General features: G+C 42.0%; 1 protein-coding gene across 1 annotated transcript in view; it reads right to left on the reverse strand.

The window, feature by feature from the left end:
* Positions 1 to 1,501: 1,501 nt before the first annotated feature.
* LOC147205526 (protein crumbs homolog 2-like) overlaps positions 1,502 to 20,648 on the reverse strand; it is a 42,524-nt gene continuing 23,377 nt past the window's right edge. Inside the window, exons 7-13 of the mRNA XM_086111798.1 lie at positions 13,764 to 14,717; positions 12,989 to 13,530; positions 12,517 to 12,682; positions 10,916 to 11,777; positions 9,059 to 9,175; positions 8,512 to 8,638; positions 1,502 to 6,445 (exon numbers count right to left, since the gene is read on the reverse strand). Of these exons, the coding sequence (XP_085967924.1) occupies positions 6,224 to 6,445; positions 8,512 to 8,638; positions 9,059 to 9,175; positions 10,916 to 11,777; positions 12,517 to 12,682; positions 12,989 to 13,530; positions 13,764 to 14,717 (2,990 nt within the window). The 3' untranslated portion in view covers positions 1,502 to 6,223. The remainder of the gene's footprint in view (positions 6,446 to 8,511; positions 8,639 to 9,058; positions 9,176 to 10,915; positions 11,778 to 12,516; positions 12,683 to 12,988; positions 13,531 to 13,763; positions 14,718 to 20,648) is intronic.

The raw sequence follows: 20,648 nt of genomic DNA on the forward strand, positions 1-20,648 counted from the left end.
AACACTGATTTCATGAAAATAATTGTACATTGCAAAACACACACACAACAGGAAAACCCCATGAGCACATTTGATTCCTCCTATGTGTACATTCTGTGCAACTAAGGGGTCTAGTCCCACCTCTGATTGATTAATGAACTACTTTATTATGTTGATATTCCTAATCATTTGTTTTCCTATCAGTGAAATTAGAAGACTTAAATCAATCAGCTGTCTATTTGTGGTCAATGTTGACCTCTGGAGGCATTATTGTTATGGCAGCAGGAAGTCTGTCTGAGTTTGCCAAAATTGTGGAATCACCAGTCTCAGAGGATGTTCATTCAGTGAATTCAATTTGTAGAAAAATAGCAGATCACAGACGTGACACAAGGCTCAAGTCATTTCAACTTTCTGACATCAAGAAACACAAAAAGAAATTAAGGGGGGAAATGTCGTAGTCAATAACATTTACATTTTAAAACCAAGCAGATGAAAAAAAATATGGAATCACTCAATTCTGAGGGAAAAATTTGCAAAACACCCTGTAATTTTCCATCCATCCATTTTCCGAACCGCTTGATCCTCACTAGGGTCGCGGGGGGTGCTGGAGCCTATCCCAGCCATCTTCGGGCAGTAGGCGGGGGACACCCTGAATCAGTTGCCAGCCAATCGCAGGGCACACAGAGACGAACAACCATCCACGCCCACACTCACACCTAGGGACAATTTAGAGCGTCCAATCAGCCTGCCATGCATGTTTTTGGAATGTGGGAGGAAACCGGAGCACCCGGAGAAAACCCACGCAGGCCCGGGGAGAACATGCAAACTCCACACAGGGAGGGCGGAGCTGGAATCGAACCCGGTACCTCTGCACTGTGAAGCCGACGTGCTAACCACTGGACTACACCGGGCCGCCCCCTGTAATTTTCTATTTCCAAAATTAATGCCTGCAGCAGATTAGATCTGCTCATTAGTTTGGAGTTAAACAGGATTGCGCACACCTTGGAGAGCTGTTGCACCAAGTGGATTGACAAGACTTGTGGCTCCAACACGAGAGATGTCAATTGAAACAAAGGAGAAGATTATCAAACGTATTATCAAAGTAAATTGTCGTGGAATGTTGCAAAAGATGTTGGTTGTTCACAGTCAGCCTTGTCTGAATTCTGGACCGAGCGCCAACAACATGGGAAGGTTGTTAAAGGCAAAGAATACTGCTCAACCAGGAAAGACATCTGAGCATCAAGAATGAAAACTAAAAGCAATACTGTATGTCTTGCAAACAGAAAATGCCCAGAAAAACAAATGAGGAACACGTAAGAGGAAACTGGAGTCAATCTCTGTGATCGAACTGTAAGAAACCGCCTATAGGAAATGGGATTGACATGCAGTAAAGATAATAGAAAGCCAGCATTAACACCTAAACAGAAAAAAATGAAGTTACAACAGGCTGTGCCCTGCGATTGGCTGGCAACCAGTTCAGTGTGTCCCCGGCCTACTGCCCGAAGACAGCTGGGATCGGCTTCAGCACCCCCTGCGACCCTTGTGAGGATAAAGTGGATTAGAAAATGGATGGATGGATGGATACAATGGGCTAAAGAATTGCGATTGTGGATTGTGGGTGACTGGATGAAAGTCATATTCAGTGATGAATCGCGAATCTGCATTGGGCAAGATGCTGAAAGTTTCGTTTAGTGCCATTCCAATGAGATTTATAAAAATGAATGAAGAAAATGTCCACAGTTGTTGATAGCTACGGGAAAATGGCTGTCATTACATCTTCAATAAATGCACAAGTTTACATTGGCATTTTGGACACTTTTCTTCTGCCATGAATTGAGAGAACATTTAGGGATGATGAAATCATTTTTCAAGATGACAATGCATCTATCCATAGAGCAAAAACTGTGAAAACATTCCTTGAAAAAAAGACACAAAAAGGTCAATGTCAGGGCCTGCAGATACTTGCAGTTGGGATCTCAATTTCGATTGAAACTGGTCCGTGACAAGGCTCCAAACTCCAAAGCTGATCTAGCAAAAGCAATCAGAGAAATTTGGAGGCAGATTGAAGATGAGTCGCATTCACTCATAATGTCCATGCCCCTAAGACTGTGTGAGCTGTTATAACAGCCAGCGACGGTGCAACAAAGTACAAGTGGCATATTAAAGTGTTCTTTTGTCGTTGTTGTTGTTTCATGAGTCCAGACTTTTTTTCCTCAGAATTGAGTAATTCCATAATTGTTTCCCTCCGCTTGGTCTAAATACAAGTACATAACTGTTACAACCACATTTTCCCCCTGTTGTTAAAGCCAGAAAGTTGCCATTTGAAATGGTTTTAGTTTTGTGTCATGTCTGTTAAGTGCTTTTTTTTTCATTCATTCATTCATTTTCCAAACTGCTTTATCCTAATTAGGGTCGCGGGGTGCTTTTTTTTTTTTTCCGACAAAATTAAACAACTGCATGAGCATCCTCCGAAACTAGTGATTCCACAATTTTTTGCGAGGGGTTGTTTACATGTTTCATTAGGCCAAACAATAACTGACAATCAAACAGCTGTTTGGTTTCAAATTACGTTTTTTCCTATTTGAATTAAGCGTATATTTTTGCTAAAAACAATAGATTTCACATATCACCCCTGATTTTTTTTTCTTTTAAGTACCGGTATGTACTTTTGGTCGGCAATAAATAAATTACTCCAGACTGAGTTGCAACTAAGTATTAGTAAACCAAGCCAGGACTGTGGTACAGTATGCTAACACTAACTCTTAACTTCCGATCTGTATAACGCCAGAAAACAGTTTCTGAAGAAAATCAATGCACTCTAATGTGTTCTTTCTCATGAAGGAAAGTGGCAGTGAGATGTGACGACGTTAAATTTCTGCGATGAGTCTTTCAATTAAATACCATCCCCTTTGAATGTTACAAAAATCAGTAAACACAGGAATTGCGGCATATGACAAAAAAAAAACACCCAAAACACAAAATTTTCACATCATACAGTATATACATACATTATTGAGACCACATAAGGCTGCCCCCCGTAGTCATGTTACAGCAGTTCTTTACACATCAGTATGTCAAGTGTGTGTATCAAAAAAACCCTCCTTCATGAGTTTCACAAATTCCTGTTTTAAGACACATTAGACGATGAAAAACAGCTAAATGTGTTCTGAGGGATCATTTTGAGGTTTAAGTCAAGCACAAGTGATTTTTCAGACAATATACAGCTGTCTATGTCAGTCACACAGTTTTGTTTTGTTTTGTTTTTAGTTTGACAAAGTCAAAACACCCTTTCTGTTGGTTGTGGCATATTTGAACATTAAAAAAAAGAGTGGAGGGAGAATCTGTACTTTGCATCCGACAATTCTCATTGAGCGTAACGCACGACAAACAAACCAAGTGACATTGAATAAAGTGGAAATGTTGAGGCAGCCATGTCATTCCGACGAGCCACAACGTTATGACCAGTGACAAATGACATGTATCCATATAACAAAGAGCTGTCTTAAATATTCTGCCTTAACAAAGTTAATGATGCTCAACTTTGATATAGACACTGCCCTATGTCGGGTATTCGTTTCAAAATTATTCTCGTGAACTGACCATGTGATCTTTGTAAATATTTGGTGTTGCCCCGATTGTGAATCATATATTTCCAATGGTCATAACGTTACACCTGGTTGGTGCAAACAAGTATGTGTCTGTGCAAGTCTTCTCATATTTTCATGCCATACCATGTAAAAGGTAACCATAATGATACATTGGTTGGAACAAGGAAATGCCACTTTGGGTGTGATGACCTCTAAAACTACACATCCTTGATTTTCGAGCATATTGCTCTTTGCTCAATGGTCGTACAAATACAAAAATCCCACATAAAGGACACATATTAAACAAAAATCCAGTGTCACTTCAGTCGTAGTTCAAACAATGGCCTGGTCAGACCTGGTATAATTATCCATCCTGAGTCATCCGATCTCAACTGGAATTTTCAAACTTGTCAACATACGCCTTAAAAAAATAATGCCATTGTCGGTTTTCTGTTTTTCGTTTGTTTGTTTTACATTTGTTTGTTTTAAATGCCACGTACTAAAGATAAAAATAGAAAAAACAATGGGCCCTATTTTTGTAGACAGGTGGACATGCGTTCAGCATCGAAACTGATGCATCTTCGCTTCAGGCCACGTTGTGCCTCAGTGGGCATAGAAGCGGACAGAGGGTAGTTTTTATTTGACACCTTGGCGCAACTGACGATTTAGTGACAGAAAGTAGATCACAATTTAGACCAGCTGAAAGCAAGTCTAAGTTGTGGTGCAGGTGGTGAAACATGATTTTGATGGATTTCATTGAGGTGCAGGCAGACAGATTCAGAGCTCTGCGGACATGTGTGGTAGATATGATTCATAAATATGCCATCAGCGTGGGACCATCCCTCTGAATCATTGTAGAAATCAATTAATTGAATGAATTTATCTTTGTTACCCTCTTAAAATTATTTTTGAAAGCACCCCGCTGACGGCGGCATAACTATGGTTAGGGGGGCATTTTTCACGGATGCACGATCAAAGGGTAGTAGGCAGTCTCCGAGTGCCAATTTTACATAATCCGCCAGTGGAAATGTTCTGGTAGTTCTTTTTAAATGTACTTTGTGCGTGCCTAGCTACATGCAACATGGACCGCATATCTCTCCCAGCACTGAATTTCAAGGGAATGAAGGGAGCTGCTCCCACTGGATGGCAAACAAGTCAGCTATGTTTCCTCCCACTACGGCACAGATGCCCGCTTCTCTCTGCACCCGTCTAAGAAAATACCAAAATAAAGAAAAGTCCACCCACATGCACAATTAGCCTGCGCTTTGCCCTGGGCACGAAAATAGGGCCCATAATCCGTCAAAATCATATGAAAATTTCTCAGTACATATTTACAGAGTCGCGAATCTGTGCCTAATAGAAGCTATAATGGGTACATTCAGTGCTTACGAGAAAAATCTAAATAACCTTAGTAATTAAATCCTTATTCGCTAATACTGATCTCTCACTTGTAACTTGTTTTTTTTTCCTTTCATAATGTGGTAATATGAATAATATTTAGGCCAAACATATGGCAGGTGGCATACTGATGCCAGATATATTAGTTATTGTTCATAGCAGTGTAGCATTAAAAATTTTTTGAAGATGCTTGCTATCATTTCCTATGTACAGTATTTATACTTGGTGGTTAATTCTATACTAAATTGCCTTCATTTGATATTTCTGGAGTACAAAAATCTCAATACTCTTCATCTACAAATAATCACAGTGGAAGTCATTCATTTTATTTAAATTATAAACTGGGCCCGAGTTAATAATTTAAACTCGCGTGACAAGAAAGAGTCAACAATCTCAAATCAAAGTCTATTAGTTTGAAAGTCAACGGTCATGGTTTACAATCCAAAATGAAGTAGCATACTCACTGTATGTATTATATAGCTTTTAAAAAATATTGTGGAAAAATATAGTATAGTAACACTGATATCGCGTAATAAATAACATAAGACAGCTATCCACTTGTGATCGGATTGTTCAGGACAAGTTTGAACCAGATGGAAAAATGTAAAATATCTGGAAGCAATTCATTCAGTCTTTCTTTGACAGCAGGTCATTTTCTTTCTTGCTGATGCCACCACTTTTGTATCTACAGCATGTGGGCCATTTTCATATCATTCGATCAATCACATTGAAGGCATTTTCATGAAGCAGTTTATGTCTTTCTGAAGAAGCGAATTTCAGTGTGTCGCCAAGATTTGATCTGGCAGTTAGGATTGCCTTTATTATGAATGCCTGAAATTTGAAATCATCAATACAGTTTTCAAAATAGGACTTTAATAGTGGCTGTTTCATAATGGAAGACAATTTCAAAATTTGAAAAAGTGTCTCAAATTATATGAAAATGACCCACGAAGAAAGTGGTTTAATCAGCTGATGAATGAATTGCGTTCTAAAATGAGATTGTCTTTGCAACTTTTCACATCTTTGCAAACACATCTTTGTCATGTCCTCTCTTCTGATTGGATTTTACCTTATCCCAAAGCTTCAATATCAGTAGTTTTCCCAAGGTGGAGCCATCAGTCTAGAAGATCCATTGGGCATTTCCATGTTTTTTTTTGTTTGGGTTTTTTTGTGCTTTTTTTTGGGGGGGGGGGGGCAGTAAGTCCCTTCAGAGTCTGCTCTACTAGTTCCACACAACTTTGAATATGAGGCTGCAGGCCTCAGATTAGCCTCTCCTCAGGAGGCACTTTGAGGACACTGCCCATCTCCAACCTGGCTCCAGCCACCTCCTGTGAGCTGGGACTGTAGGTGCCCTCTGACTGACGCTTCTTCCGGGCTGTCATGACAAGGAAAAATATAACTAAGATGGCGAGTAATAAACATAATGTGGTGAGGGGGATGGTCACCGCCAGCCAAGGGATCCGCTCCTTTTGCTGATTTTTCTGCAAGGGGACATGAGAGCAACTGTTATTCATTCATACCTTTTCGATCACAACCCACAAAGCATTCAATTTTCTCAAAAGCCGACAGTGTGTCCTTATAATTCGATGCGCCTTAAATATGGATCAATATTCTGATTTCTTGGATGTAGCATTTTAAATGTTCTGGAAAGCGCTTTGTTACAGCTGCAGCAGTTGTGAAAGCTCTATAAATAAAGCTGTATGATAATGTATTATATTCCCTTTAGTGTAGCTCGATCTAATGGCTGCATAATGCAACCGGAGCCACTATTGTAGCTTGTATTCTATGCACCTTATAATGCGGTGCATGCTATGTATGAAAACAATTTTAAAATAGGCCATTCATTGAAGGTGCACCTTAATGGTCACCTTATAAGTGCCTTATAGTGAGGAAAATGTGGTACTTTCGGGCAGGATCTCATCCCAGGACAATGGTCTCAAATTTGGAGGTGCTGATTTTCATCCCAACCGTTTTACACTCAGCTGTGAACTGCTCCAGTGAGAGTTGGTGTCATGTTTCAGTTTGTGACCAACAGGCGGCACTGTGGGGCTTTTCCCTGCAGCTGCACACCTGTTGGTCGTTAGATAATTAGTGGCTTTAAACTCTGCTTTTAAAAGGACTCCCAGCCCGAACACTCAGTGTCGGGTCATTGTTTGCTCTTGGCTTCTGTCATGTTTGTTTCAGTCATGTTTAGTTCATTGTTATGTTTTAGCTTCAGTCATGTTTTGGTCATGTGTTTGTTATTGAGAGTTTTTAGTTTCTGCCATGGTGTTTGTTTGTTACTTTGGATTCGTTTTGTTTTCATGACTTTGTTTTGGATTTAGTTTTCTGTGTTTTATCAATACACTTCTTCAAATACACCCTGCTCCTCCCTCCTGCCTGGTTTTGGGGTCCACCACCACCTTGCTACGTGACAGTTGGAGATTGCGGGTTGATGAAGCCAACACTACCACATCATCTGCAAAAAGCAGAGATTACAATATGAGACCACCAAACTGGAACCTCTCAAACTCCTTTGCTGCGCCAAAAAATTCTGTCCATAAAGGTTATGAACAGAATCGTTGACAAAGGGCACTCCAACCATCCCCGGAAATGAATCAGACTTAGTGCTGACGATGCAGTTCAAAGATCGGTTGTGCAGGGACCAAACAGTCTGTATCGGTACTCCGTACACCCAAAGCAGCCTCCACAGAACTCTCTGAGGAACTTAACTAGTTGTGCGACCTTGCATTCACCCTCAAGGATCCTGTCAAGGGTGTAGAGCTGGTGCATTGTTCTACAGCCAGGACAAAAACCACACTGCTCCTCCTGAATATGAGAACCCATGAACAGGGGGCCCTGGTGACCCACAACAAGGCATGAGAGAACATAACCCAATTTTCATCAACATCAAAAGGAATTTTGGAACTTTTTTCTGGACCCTCACCTCGGACTTGTTTGCCATGGAGGACACCGGCAGGGGCATAAAGCCCCAGACAACTTAGCTCCTAGGATCATTGGGATACGCAAATCCCTCCACCACGATAAGGTAATGCCTCAGGGAGGGATACAGTAGTTTTAAAACATATACTAGGAAAATCTATCATTTATGTAATATGTTTATGTTCAAAGATCAATTGATTTTTTTTTTTTTTTAATGGACCGGGACCGGGACAAATATATTTCTTGACTCCTTTTAAACCAATTATACCAAATGTGCTGTATTTCTTTTCTTGACATTTGTCATTTCTTTACACGTGTGTATTAGATTATTATTAATGATCACAAGAAAATGAAAGTATTACATTCATGAGGAACAAAGCATATATTTATTCTACCCACTGTGTGTAGTCATAGAATGAATTAATTTAAACAAAGTGCCAGTGTGTGTGTGTGAGTGAGTGTGTGTACAAATATATACATATATACATGATTCATATACCGGTATATATATATATATATATATATATATGGGGGTGGTGGGCGGGCGGTGTCCCACCTGCCCCCCATGCCATCTGCGCCCATGCTCAGGTTGATGAATTGGTGCAAAGATTTCATTATCACTTACATTGCTTTCACACAGGGAGCCACTATAGCCTGGCACACATGCACACTTGAAGTGGTTGAGTCTGTCTAGACAGGTGGCACCATTAAGACAAGGACTGGACTCACATTCGTCTATTTCTGTCTCACACCTGAAAGACATCAGCAGGGCTTTAATACTACATGAAGTGACACACCTTCACAAGCAGGTCTCACCAACAAACACTCTCCTGACCTGACATGTTGAGACAGTCTAAGCCTGTCTCAACAGCATGTTTGGAGAATTTTCTTTGTATTGAGAAAAAGAAAAAAAATGACAACAATTGTAAAATACATCATGTCACATTTTTTTTTTTTTTTAATGATGAACCTTTTCTCTATTTTTGCTGACCTTCAGATTTTCTCTGCATGAATTCTACCAAATTAAGATGAAATACATTCTGGGAAGTGTTACTATATAAAATCCAGTGTAATCTGAAATGGAACCTTGATTGGACAGGTGACTTTCTACAAGAATATCAGTTCAGCTTTCAGACTAAGCAAGTGTCGGATGTTGAATATGTGAGACTCACCTGGCACCAGTGTACCCTGGCTTGCAGGTGCAGTTGCCGCCAGTGTCTCCTCCTATGCAAACCCCTCCATGAAGGCACTCTGTTTTGGCATCGCATGCCACTGGAGGGAATCGCCGCCTGTTGGGCACAAAAATAGGATGCCAAAGTCACTCGCTGGTGACTTTATGCTTCGTGCTTTTAATTCGTGAAGTTTTGCTTACAATATTTAAAAATCAGTTAGCAGGCGAAGAAATGCACTGGCATTGATATTAATGATTTTTTAAAAATTGACCAAAGGTCCCTATGCAGTCTGTAAAGGTCACATGGAGTGATTATAATTAACATGTTTGAGGTATCACAGTACTGTAAGTTCAAATTTGAACACTAACAAAAAAGAAATTGAGGAAGAAATGTACATCGCAGCTTCCACAAAATCCGTTTGGGTTTATGTGCCACCACAGAGAGGGTACCGGTGGCAAGGAGACAATTCTAAAGGAGGAAATCAAACTAATTCCTGGCAGAGCAGAGGCTAAAAATGATCTCTACCTTTGACGGTTATTTTGACTGGTATAATATGGTAAAATCAGGAAAATAAGTTACATTTATGGATCCCACCCCGGCCCATTCGGACACAACACTAGCGCAATTCCCGGCAATAAAGTCACGCGATGTCGAGGTGGTTTGTTTTCAAATGTCACGAAACAAGTTGTTCTTCACACACATCTCTATGTAGGCTGCTCGGTGCAAAATGATAATAATAATAATGAACTAATAATAAAAAGACAAAAAGTAACACTTGGAAGTGAGACACTGTACATGTAGGCCTTCTGTGGAGCGTCGTATAGCGATCATCTGTTTATACACAAAGACATGGGTGAGTACATAATATATTGTTTTTATGTCTCATTATTAACATTACACAATCCTATACATTTTAGAGTTCTTTTTAAGATCCTATTATTCGTTTTCAAATCTTTAAATGACCTCGCTCCACCTTACCTCTCTGAGCCCCTCCGCCCCAACACACCTGTTTCTCAGGTCTGCGGACCAGACATTATTAGAGGTACCAAGAACTAAGCAGAGGCTCAGAGAGGATCGAGCCTTTTCCGTTCCTGCTCCCTCTCACTGGAATGACCTCCCACTGAACATTCGGCAAGCCCCCTTGCTGCCCATCTTTAAAACTCGTCTTAAAACTCATTGTTATTCTTTGGCTTTTGACTGAACATGTGACTTGATTTTTAGTTTTTACTGTTTTTGTGTTATCTACTGTCTTCGTGATTAATTTCTTGTTTTATTGTTTGTTGTTATATATATAATATTTGCTCCATGTACAGCACTTTGTATACAGCGGTGGTTGTTTTAAAGTGCTCTATAAAGTCAGTTGAGTTGAGAATTAAGTGCAGAATTATTAGATGGCTTGCAAAAAGACTGGTATATGTAACTGGTATATGTCTACTTAAAGAGTAAAAAGGAGGGATGTCCCGATCACATTCTTTTGCAGCCGAGTCCAAGTCACTTGATTTTAAGTATCTGCCGATATCCAGTCCTGATCCAATATGTCTGCAATGCACCGGGGAAGAAAAAGAAGACAATATTCAAATTATCTTTTTATTCTTATTTTTACAAAAAATTTTAAGTATCCCAAGATGATACCTTTGTAATCGGCAGTAGTTCAAATCAAGTGAACTTTCAAAATTAAGAATCCAATTATTTTTCTGCCGATACCGATCAGCTGAAGATTATGTGTCCCACCCTGATTTGCGATCCTGTTGATCGGCTCGGGACAACCCTACTGAAAACGGGTTTAAGAAGTACGATAAGCTATATTAAGTCTCACATGCTCTAAAATTATACGTAAGAGAGAGATGAACAACTTACTGACAGCGTTTGCCCACGTATCCAGAAGGACATACACAGGTATGAGTTGCCTTTGTTTCCACACAAGTCCCCTCATTTAAGCAGCTAAACTCCAAACAGTTATCCACCTCTTGCTGACAGTTTCTCCCTATATATCCAGGCTCGCAGTCACATTGGTAGTCTGCCAGAAGGTCTTCACATGTCCCATAGACACAGGGTCCAGAGGAGCACTCATTTATTTCGGCCTCGCAAAGTTCTCCCTCCCACCCTGGGTTGCAGCTGCAGTTAAACTCATTGAAGTGGTCCTGGCACACACCCTCATTGAAACACGGCTGAGAGTCACAAACCGGGGCACCCTGGCATCCCAAGTTTGGCTCACGTCCACTCAGTCTGGAGAAATGACTTGACTGAGGGGCATCTGGGACACTGAAAATTGGAAGGTAGATTCCACCGACTCGCACTTCCCCCAAACATCCGGAATATTTTTCCGCCAGCCAAATTTGGGTATCATTCAGGAAATTGAGGTTGCCGCCAACTCCAAGGCTACAACCTGCTATCTGCCCATCGACAGTTAGACGCCATCGGGACACTGACTGTGCAGGGTCCATCATGGTCAACTGGATGCGATGCCACGCTCCATCTGCGACGGTCCTGTCACTGGTAAAAGCCAGCAGCTCTGCACTCGTCCCGGTGTCCATTTTGACCAGAAGTGTAGAATTAAGGAGGCCCAGACAGAATACCTCAGCTCGGTTCTCAGCCCTCAACAAGATTCCGTTGTCGTCCCGTGTTCTAATGTCCATCGTGATGTTTGTTACTGGACTCAACAGGGAGTTGTTGGCAAAATACTCAAGAGCATTGTCCTGGAAAATGGCTTCAGTCAGACCTGTGGGAGGCAAAGATAATGAGTTTAAGATGCTATTTTTTTTTTACCTTGAGTGGAGATCAGCAATTTTAAACACTGTACAGTCTTCATTTTGTGGCCTTTATGGAAGAGCTATTTTCGCATGTATTTTTTTCTACTCAGGTATCATTGACGGGTGGCCTGGTGGTTGACTGGTTAGCATGCCGGCCTCACAGTACAGAGGTGCGGGGTTCGATTCCAGCTCCGGCCTTCCTGTGTGGAGTTTGCATGTTCTCCCTGTGCCTCCGGGTACTCCGGTTTCCTCCCACATTCCAAAAACATGCATGGCAGGTTAATGGAACACTCTAAATTGTCCCTAGGTGTGAGTGTGAGCGCAGATGGTTGTTTGTCTCTGTGTGCCCTGCAATTGGCTGGCAACCAGTTCAGGGTGTCCCCCGCCTACTGCCCGAAGACGGCTGGGATAGGCTCCAGCACGCCCCGTGACCCTTGTGAGGATAAGCGGATCAGAAAATGGATGAATGGTATCATTGACCAGTAGTTATTTTTCATAGTGACGCTAGTTGCGTCGAGAATCTTTGACATTACAGAATGTCTTTCACCTGGAAGGTAAAAGAAACACAATGTCAATTTCTTCCTTGGATGTAAATCATATCCGATCGGTGGGTTGTCTAAACCACTGAATGCTGATTTGACCCTTTTCTAACACTTGCCCTCAAATGACTTTTATCTTGAATGAAGGTAGTGACAAAAGATTACTTACATTCATAACCATCCCATACGTCGACACACTGGCCTCCTTCAAAGCAAGGGTTTTCGACACACCACAAACGTCTCTCACACAGTCGTCCAGAGAAGTTAATGGGGCAGTCACACTTGAAATCATTCCAGGTGATCTGACACTTTCCACCGTTGACACATGGCTCATGCTGTGTACAGACAAACACAGGTGCATAGATTAGATGCTCACTTGTAAAATCTCTAACCCAAGACGACTGCAGGGGTTCAGAACGAGCCGCAGAGGAGATTAGGACGTAAGAAACAGATCAAAGGGATTCACAACCAGATCAACGTCAGTTAGGTTGAGGCAGCACAGCATAGCACAGCCCAACTGTCAGAGTGCACGGAAACATTGCAACACAGTTCCCTCAGTTTAGAAATAAAAGCACCGGTAAAATGGGGGGATTTGTCCTAAAACTGCTTTGTGGGGATCAGGTGTAGTGTTTATGCCATACCTTGCATGTATTGTCACTTTGACATCCTGGGAGAATATTCTTCACATCAGTTGCCTGATAAATGTCCGCCTCTCCTTCATGGTCCATGATGGACAAATGCTTGTCATCCAGTCGAATGTCTTGTAGGCAGCCCTTAAATTTTCCACCCCAGTTATTGAAATTTTCACCTCCAGGAAGTCCTCCGACATACACAACATCCCCTGCTTCTATGCTCACATTCCCTATGGCGCGATGGTTCCTCGCTATGGGGAAGAACACATGGCCATAGTTTACTTTTAACGTCACCAAATTATTTTTCCCATCTGTGACAAACTTAGCTTCCGACAAGAGTGTGGTGTAAGGGCTGTAGATGGCGACTGTAGCTTCCTTCAGGTAAATTGTCAGGTAGGACTTTTGCCCTCGGCGAAACTGCAGAAGAAGGCCATTTTTTTTAAGAGAGCGCATTATAAAGGAGATGGTAAAATTTTCTCCGTGGGTTTCTGTGATGTTGAAGGCAGCGTAGCTTGTAGTGTTCTCATGACCAAAGGTCCAGGATGGGTACTCTACAAAGACAATGTTGAAACGGATTCATTATACAGTATCAGGTACATGCAGTGTCTGAATGACTTGTTTTTCAAATTCCTGCAGTTTTACGAATCTAAAGCTGTAGCTTGTCTGTTTTAGCAACTAAGTAAACTGCCTGAAGTTGCATTACCAGAGCTATTCAGGCAGATAGTTTGTGGGAATTCAGACAGCTTCAAATGCAGCGTAATACCACAATTCAAAGAACTCTCACCTCTTTCACACGTTTCTCCAAAGTATGGGCGGTGACACTGACATTTGGCCACAACCCACATGTCCAGGCAAAACCCAAATTGTTTGCAAGGGTCGTCGTGGCACACATCTTCTTTGACACAGCCCAATTCCAAGCCTATGTTCTCCTCCCTCATGAGGTCCTGAGGCAGCAGCAATTTATTGTCAACTCGAAGGTCTTCCATGCAGCCAATGAAACTTCTCCCACTTATCGTGAGTGTCAAATATTCCTTTGGTGCTCCTCCTACATACAACTGTTGAAATGAATTTGACTGGAAGAAGATCAGATGGTTGTACACTTGATTTTTCACTTGACATCCTTCATCACAGCCAGGTCCCTCGACGGCCATAATCAACCGCTCATCCATAGTCACAGTGACTTGGTACCATTCTCCGTCATTCACTGGACCTGGATAAATGACCTGCAGCAATCGCCCAAATTTTAACTTGGCCTGGAGAGAACCCCGCACTAACTCCAGGGAGATGAAGTGTTCCATGGTACCGCGATGGTACAACAACATGTCAGGTAGAGTGCTCCTGAATCTCAGCTGCATATGGAGTCCATACATGTGGTCATCAGTAACTTGTCTAGCTCTGTTTTTCGAAACAGGCAGCTGCATGTGGACGTAGCCCTGGGAGTTGAAGGAAAAGGTGGTAGAGGTGTTGCAGAGTCCTCCTGTCCAGCCCGGCCCACAGAGGCACGTGTAGCTATGCTCGCCATACGCTGTCAGCAGTGGCATGCAGATGCCGTCATGTTGACATTGGTGCTGCTGACAGCCAATCAGGAAAACATCACAGTTGCGCCCACCCAATGGCTCTTTATCAGGTTCTGGTTCAGGACACTGACATATATAAGAGTTGGCAGCATCTTCACATGTGGCACCATTCTGGCAGGGATTGCTGTCACACTCGTCAATATCCACTTCGCAATGCACACCTGCATGGAAAGAACCACCATTGTAGTCATTCGTACCGAAACACTGATCCATCATCACATCCTCTCATAATGACCACAAGCGACATTGGCAGATATCATCAACTGATTTAATCATATTAAGCAAGTTGATAACTAAACAACGTTGGCCACTGTGCTGGACACTGGTTGTTCTGACTTCCTTAATTAGATGCAGACACAAGTGCGCCTGCATGCAGCCTTCTCAGTAGATTTGATTGAGGCAGTGAATTATTTTGTCATTTGGCAGATGAGGAAGCTGGGAGAGGAAATTGTGACTGGGTCAATTAAATTTACAATATTCCTCAACTTTGAAGGAAGGCCAGTGCCTTTGACTTTAAGGGCATTGACTGTCATACAACTATTACGGTACGTGCTGGCTGCTTAATGATGGAACATTCGCAGCTGTAAAAACTCTAGAAAAAGGAGGAGAAAAGCAGTCACGTACTGTATTTGAAAACCTTCTAAATCACGAAGCTATTTGTAGAATTGTATGTCAAGGCTATGTCGTCTAATGCAAGCACATATTTTTAGAGCTACAACACATACAGTACATTAAAAAAGTGCTGTACCATGCTGTACCTGTCAGCTGCCATGGCCCACCGCAGAAACAGAGCAGCAGCAGTAACCTCCTTCCTCTCATGTTCCAATGAGTTTACAGCCAACACAATCACTCTCTCACTGCCGGATGACACAAGTGGCACAACCGTGTCTTCTCTGTCTTTGTACTCCACAAGCTTAAAAAAGCACAAGTGTCTTTACTCCTCCACTATGCTCCATGCGGGCAGACAGGAGTGATTACAAGGCAGCCCTGCCCACCTTTTCTTTTTTTTCTCGCCTCCTCCATCCCTCCCTCCCTCTCACACATCCTGTGCTCCTGACCGTCTACAGCCCATCCCGAGCTAAGTAATAAGCCTCCAGCTTCCAGCTGGCTCCTGTCAGAATTTGACAAGAGGAATGTGTTCCTGATCCCTGCACTGGCCTGTGGGTGTTGGGTAGTGGCAGGTGCTTCTGAAATCAACCTGTAGGTGGCACTACAGGCCTATGGCTCCTGAGGCTCCAATTGAGCCAACAGAACTGAAGTAAACGCACTTCAACACACACAAGCACACACATATTCAGTTGAATGTAGACAAGTGTTGCGGGGCTGCGGACGCCAATTGAACTATTCACATAATATAATAACATTAAAGATACACTGTGTCGAATTTAGTGCCATCTACTGGTCAACAAAAAAAATGCAATGACCTAAGATTGAAGCACAGGCACTCCGGTGCCTCAGGGAGACCATACTTTACAAGCCTCCCACGAATTTTTTTCAGTTGAGATGCGAGCAAAATGTTATCCCAAACGACTTCTAGTATACCCTCAAGTGACGGAGCAAGCCATGGCATTTATTACACATTCTGTAGTCATGATTTTGAGGAACGGTCACTAAGTTTGTTTCCTTCAGGTATCCGTAGCAGAAAGATGGTGGCGAAACACGGCAGTCTCCTGTCGGGAAGGAGCGCCTTTTGTAATATAATTAGCAATTATTTCACCTACAATTCCAGAAAATAATACCTAGAACATATATTTTGCATATTATTGAAATTAATAGTGGGTTTTTGAAATTATGAACATGTAAAAATGTTTCCGCACTGTCCCTTCAAATGCAACAGACCAAGAAAAAAAAAAAACAGGCATGAATTTGGCGCTGTGGTCAAGATGCAAAAATGTGTTTCTTTGCAAATTCGTTTGAGTTCAAATTTTGCAACTCATGCCACACGTTTGCATCACGCTGCATCGCAACAGCCAGTCGGTGTCAAAAATGTTCTGCGAGTACATTATGTGTCACATACAACGTCCTGGACTTATTGAGCAATGGCTTTATGTGGCCAACTGAACCGATTTAATAACGCCTCTCGGAGCGTTGCCACCTTTCAATTCTGAACGAAATTTGAGGGTTTAGCTCCCCGAAACCCTGAAATGCATAGAATCACATCTATTTTTTAAACTAAAAAAACAAAATGCTTTGATTTAATTGACATGATTTAACATGTCATATTAGCTTCTGGGCCCTGGGGTCACTTGGTGGTCAGTAAGGAAGGAGAAGTCAAGAAAGCATTTAGACGTATTTAAAGTTCAAAGTGATTTATTAGCAATGTGCATTGTTATTTTTTTATAGACTGAAGAAGCCTGAACCTGAGCATAGGCTATGGCTTATTAAAAAGTGATGTAAATTAAACATTTGTATTTTAACACTTTTAACAATTATGAAAGACTTATTAGCCCGAACTTGAGTATATAGACCTGGCCTACTGTACTGTACAGTGAAACTCCTCTACAATGAAACCTACATGGGCGAAAATACACCCTCGTGTGAAAAAATCGTCATGCATTAACACCATTCCCATTCTCCTGCCCCCATACAACGAAAAAAAAAAGCGTTATACGAAATCTTTTTCTCTGCTCTTGCCTCGCGAAGAGATTGACGACAACGAAGTCTAATCCAACAGCGACCTCTACTGCTTCGTTCGGAAACGGCAACAGCAACCACCACACTGGTTTACATACTGAAGGATTTTTATTTCGTTCACAGCTCCGAGTTTCCTGAATGCAACATAGTCATAGCTGCTCTGCCATTGACTTACCGAGCATCATCCTGGCCTCCGATTGGCCAAGAGGGACCTCACTATCTATGTATATAGATACTGTAGCTAGATCCGTGGAAGATAGAGTGGAATGCATCCGATTAGGTGCTCAGAGTAAATTGCTTGTGGCTCGACGGACAGTCAAATAAACGAACTTTTCCACGAATGCTTTATTTGTTATCATGCTAAAAACCTTACGCTAACTGGAACGCTAATTAGAGAGAAGGCGAGTTCCATTACGCTAACTATGGCCATCGAGGACTACGAAGTGTCTCGTGGCTGGCTTTAAAAGTTCATTGCATGACATCAGCTGAGCAACGCTGTCTTGGGTGGCGATCGAGGGGAGGTTGAGTTAGAGACAGTGAGATAGTGGGGAAAAAAAGCCACCGGGTCCAGGAAGTATTTGTTATTGTTAGATTCAGACACAGCATGAACGTTGCATTGCTAAAATGGCTACAAAACGGACCTTTGGATGTCAAGCAGTTAAGACAAGAAGCGCTGTGACGCTGGAAGAGAGGGTGAAAGTGACCAAAAAGAAAGACGGAGGAAGCAAAATAAAATACATTATCCAAGAAATTGATGTAAGTGAAAGTGAATGCTGATCGTAAATTTTGCAATATCCTTCCCTTTTTTTTCTTTCTACACCGACTATATGAAGTGTCAAATAAGTGTGTGCTCATACTTGCACAATTGGAATAAAAATAAAGAGTACACATACGTTTGTGTGTGCGTGTACACATTCGTTTGTGTGTGTGTGTGTGTGTGTGTGTGTGTGTGTGTGTGTGTGTGTGTTTACATCTCAGATCAAATTTGCTACAGTGAAAAACTCCCTGTGGTGAAAAATGTCTTGCTGCAAACATGATTTCGTTGTAGAGGAGTTTCACTGTACAGTATACACATAAATTGCTGTAAATTAAATAGAGCCTGTCTGGGAACACTTTTACTGAAAGAGGACAATACTTAAATAGCCTATAAAGTCCTGTAAACATAACAACTGGGGACAACCTTTAAGTGGAAGAAAAAAATGAAACAAAAATTGAAACACTTGTAAACTTGTGTGTGTACATGTTTTGCTGTAGTGGACATTTTTTAAAACCCGTTGTTCAGCCTGGTGTTTCGTGTGCAGTGAGCGCATTTCGAGGCAATGATCATGGCAGGCAGCGGCAGCGCAAAGGGGCTGGGCTGCGTGCGAGCTGGCAGACAGACAGAGGATTTGGCACAGAACAGATGACAACGCACCAGATGTAGGCTACCGCTCATGGGTTCGCAGGAGGTCCTGTGTACTTAAAAAGTGTGCGGTATTGGTTTGGGCCTGCGACAGGTGCCTTTAAAACAATTTCAGCTTGGTCCCAAAGGTTTGATGTGTGAATATAGTTGTCTTATGACTGTGTCTTTGTAATATCAACTAGAAAACCCAAATCAGCCAGGGGTGTCCAAACTATTTGCCAAGGGTGCCAGCTAGGTTGTCCCTTTTCTGCCAAAAACTCTGATTTGCTGCCTAAGAGAGTAGAAGCATGAAAGTGCAGAACCTCGACTGAGCCATCGCACATCAGTGTAATAGACAACATCTCCATATTCTGCATGAATCTCGCTTAGAAATTGTTGAAACTAACGGTGGAATAGCACTCTGGAGCGGATATAGTTCATAGGTTTTATCACCCGTTTCATAACATGTTTGTCTTGGAGATGTTTGGGACACAGGACTTGCTGATGAATGATGCAATGGAGTTTTACAGCTTCACCCTCTTCTTCACTTACTTTGTTACTTATTAGTGTTGCTAATCCACTTCATTCGCCGGTCATGGTGCGCCATCCGTAATAATCTCAGAAATTTTATTCCACTGGAGTTTTATGTCATCCACGGCAGTGCAAACAGAAGAGGAAAAAGTCTGTTCCTCTCGTTTGGGTTTTCAGGCTCTGGAGGTCAAATAGTTCTTCAGTAACGTTTATTTCATTGTCCACCACCCTCAAAAAAAAATCAGTAACTGAGCAGCATCTGAGGCGTCAAACTCTTGCTGCTTCTCAGGACAGATTTCATTACAGTATTTCATAAATTCACCTTTGTTGAAAGGTTAGGAATGCTTTGCGATCAGTGTTGCTACCTCGTAACTAGCCTTTGTCGCATTCTCATTTAACTCTCGGGCTCTTGCTAAATATTGCTGATGTGAGATTAAACTAGCTTCAAGAATCTTGAAGGGTGGGCAATTATTTTTTGCATAGGGCCACATGAGAACCAGAAAATATTATGGAGGACCGGATCAAAAGGGTGAACTAAATTCGACATAATATTAATTGGATTTCTTTATTTAAAAAGCAGTATTTTGCATTTTTTGGCACATTTTTCAGACTTTAAGAGTACATTATTCCGTCGTATCGAACGGGATTTGCTTGACTTGGCGCTACTGCGGGCTTCTGTATCGTCTCCCCCTTCCTCCCAATGCTCTGCAACTTCAAGTAACTGTGCCACCTGGCGTTGAAATGCCTGTCATTACAAGTCCAAATGAAATGAATGCAGTCATTGACATCAAACCTTAATTGTGTACCAACCTTCAGCGGGCCGGATTAAAAAGACCAACGGGCCGTACGTAGTTTGCCCACCCCTGTAAGATGCTTCCATTTCTCAGTGGGTTCCTTCCCTGTAATCTTGTCATACATGTCAGCGTGTCTCGTTTGGTGATGTCCAATTTCCATTCATCCCTAAAGTGTCGACCCTCGCAGTCAACTTTATTTTTTGTTGATTGTCGCCATTTTAAAAATTGGGGAATAAAGGTGCACACGTGGTGATGTCGCGACTTGTGCTGCTGCCCTACAGTGGGTAAATGAGTAACGATGTTTAGTGTGTTCGCTCTAAACTGTGCGTATTGGGCACAATCTGCGGGCCAAACATTACTGATTTTATGACAGAGGCCAAGGGACCGGATAAAATTCGACCATGGGACGCATTTGGCCCCAGGACATGTCTGAATTAGGGTATGTATATCTTTATATCCGACTCGAGATGAGTCAGTGCCTCAGCAGTCATGAGCCTCGCTGCACATTATTTTGGATAAAGCACCTTGCACTTTCTGTAGCCTTAGTCAAGTGGGTGGCAGCAAGACTATGTGATGGCTGGGCATGCAGGCGGGAGCACATCATGTGGTAACGACCCCTTGCATTTGGCAAGTCAATCAAGCACACGCATATGGAACTTAATAGGATTATGTTTGGTTCCGTATGCCATTTTCCATCATTTTTTTAATCCAGCGAATACCTGAGTGATTCATTCATAGCAAATTCTCATTCG

This window comes from Hippocampus guttulatus, chromosome 5 (genome assembly GCF_054856545.1).
Source record: "Hippocampus guttulatus isolate MCC_2025c chromosome 5, RoL_Hgut_1.0, whole genome shotgun sequence".
Classification (NCBI taxonomy): domain Eukaryota; kingdom Metazoa; phylum Chordata; class Actinopteri; order Syngnathiformes; family Syngnathidae; genus Hippocampus; species Hippocampus guttulatus.